General features: G+C 45.0%; 1 protein-coding gene across 1 annotated transcript; it reads right to left on the bottom strand.

The window, feature by feature from the left end:
* Window positions 1-1,111: 1,111 nt before the first annotated feature.
* On the bottom strand, window positions 1,112-2,083 carry LOC102834004 (olfactory receptor 2AT4-like). The gene has a single exon (XM_006875435.1). It carries the CDS (start codon window positions 2,081-2,083, stop codon window positions 1,112-1,114), a length of 972 nt encoding a protein of 323 aa, XP_006875497.1.
* Between the last annotated feature and the right edge of the window lie 612 nt (window positions 2,084-2,695).

Below are 2,695 nucleotides of genomic sequence, written 5' to 3' on the forward strand. Positions count from 1 at the left end.
AGCAACTAAAAAAGCTCACTCTTTTCATTCACTTATCTAGTGTTCTGTCAAAATGCTGAAAGCCTTATCACAACTTGCTAAGGAAGATTTATTTCCTTTCAAAGTCTGTTGCAAAATGCTAGCTATCTGACCCATTCACTCTCTCCTTTCTGGGAACGCTGCAATTCTGAAGGGCACCGAAGTTCTGCCCATCTTTGCTCTGATTTGACCCCTCTGACTGTGTGATTTCTGAGAGGAGCTGAAGCTTAAACCATTTTGGCAGGAATGATCACTGTTTGATGAGCTTACCAGTGAAAATGAATCCCACTTATTGGGCAGGGACATGGCCACCATACCACCTCCAGTTGGAGCAGCTAGTAGCTTTCCTGTGTAATAATTTCAAGACCATTTTATTGCAGATCCATGAATACTTAACTAACAAATAAGTGATTCCCAATGCCAAAGATTTAAGAATTTATGGAAGAGAAAATGCTAACTTCTTGGCTCTTATGACCTCTTTTGCTTCTCTTTTCGTACTGTCTTATACTTTTTTTCTCTTAATCTGACTCCTCCCCTAGACTATGGATATACTGAAAGCAAGAACTGTGTCTGGCTTATTTCTGTTTTTAGCACCTACCACAAGGTCTGATATATTTCAGGGTATCAGTAAAAACAGCTATAAATGATTGATGAAATTTTGTTCATCACATAAATTGATGAAAATTGCAGACTAAAGTTTTTCTGTAGCGCCAGTGGGAAGCCTTTTGGGTTCCATATTTGAGAAATAGGTTGTAGCTGTCTGCCCAAATGAATGAAGTCAATATAGGCTGCTGTGATTCATTTATTCATTTTTAAAGACTTATCGAGTTCCTATTTTAAGTGAGGAACTCTAGTGGTGCAGTGGTTAAAATGCTTGGTCACTAACAAATGTTTCACAGTTCAAACACAACCAGCTGCTCTATGAGAGAAATATGTGACAGTCTGCTTCCTTAAGGATTTAAAGCCTCGGAAGCCTTATGGGACAGTTCTACTTTGCCCTGTAGGGTCACTATGAGTTGTAATGGACTCAGTGGCAGTAGGTATTGTGTGCTAGGCAATCTTGTTGATGTCTTGGTATCTAGATTAATTGTATCTAAAGGCTAAAGGTCTCAGAATACCGAGGAGCCTGAGGACATGCCATTTTGGTGATGGCTGCTTTGACATCCTTGTTTCTCAAGGTGTAGATGAGGGGGTTAAGGACAGGTGTGAGAATGGCAAACACCGCATTGCCCATAATGTGGAAGTCGAGGGGCAGGTCAGCCCTATAGGCCACATAGGCTATAGCAATGGATGAATAGTAGGTGCTGACCACCAGGAGGTGGGAGCTACAGGTGGAAAAGACTTTTGTGCGTCCCTCTAGGGAGTTGATGCGAAGCACTGAGGCCAGGATGCGGGCATAGGAGAGAAGCACCAGGAGAAGGGGCAGGAAGGACACCACCATGGCGATGCAGAAGCCCAGGAAGGTCTGGGGGGTGGTGTCAGAGCAGGAGGCCTGGACCACAGCCAGGTGGTCACAGAAGCAATGGAAGACATGGGCTACAGGGCCAACTGCCATCTGGGAGGTCTGCACCATTGCTGGGATGGGCAGGAGGAGGGCAGTGAGCCAGGCACTGGCTGCCAATGCAGCATTGGTCTGTGGGGTCATGTGGACAGGGTAGTGCAGTGGGCGGCAGATAGCCACATAGCGGTCATAGGCCATGACCACTAGAATGAAGGCTTCTGAGCAGTTGAGGCCATGGAAAAGGTACATCTGCAGGAAGCAGGCAGAGAAGCTCAGAATGCGATCCTCCAGCAGGAATAGGGGCAGCATCTTGGGGACCGTGGTTGTGGTGGAGAAGATGTCCAGGGTTGAGAGGTTGATCAGGAAGAAGTATATGGGCTTGTGGAGGCTGGGCTCTACCACTACAACCACGAGGATCATGGTGTTACCCACCAGGATGAGCAAATAGATTAGGAGGAAAAAGAAGAAGACAGGGAGGAAGAAGGACTCTGGTAGAGAGGGAATGCCCACCAGGTAGAAGATTGGTGAGGTATTAATTGATCCATTACATGTTTTGGCTTCCATAGTGACTTGGGGCTGGATGTCTGTAGACAGGCACTGGGAAAATCAAGACATATCCGTAAAACAGAGCAATCAGAGAAATAGTCACTAGAATATTCATCTTTTTCTTTCCAACTATGGATCTAAGTCCCAACATTCTTTGTAGCAGGAATTTATGGCATAATTAAAATACCCAAGATGGTCAGGTGTCTATGAGCAGTGGTGGAAAGAGCTGGGCCTATTTAGCCTGGAGGAGTGCTGTGTGAGGAGCAGAGAGGTGGTAGGGAGGTAGACAGAAACACTGAAGAGTTGTTGAGGGGAAGGGGTAACACAAAGAACTAGGGCCAGGGTTAGCAGCTTCAGGGACCCAGGGTTTAGCTTCATACCTGAAATAATGTTTTTACAATCCTGTCTTATAAGGAAAATTGGTGAATTCCATGTAATTTCAGTTATGCAAGGTAGCACTCTTTTTTGTTGGAATGCTACTGTTGTTGTTAAATTTTATCAAGTCAATTCCACCTCATAACAACCCTATATAGGTAGTATAGGGTTTCTGAGAAGTGGCTGGTGGGTTTGAACTACTGACTTTGTGGTTAGCAGTCCAGTGTTTATTCTACAGTGCTACCCCAGGAATGC

The sequence above is a fragment of the Chrysochloris asiatica genome, unplaced genomic scaffold (assembly GCF_000296735.1).
Source record: "Chrysochloris asiatica unplaced genomic scaffold, ChrAsi1.0 scaffold00326, whole genome shotgun sequence".
NCBI classification, from domain to species: domain Eukaryota; kingdom Metazoa; phylum Chordata; class Mammalia; order Afrosoricida; family Chrysochloridae; genus Chrysochloris; species Chrysochloris asiatica.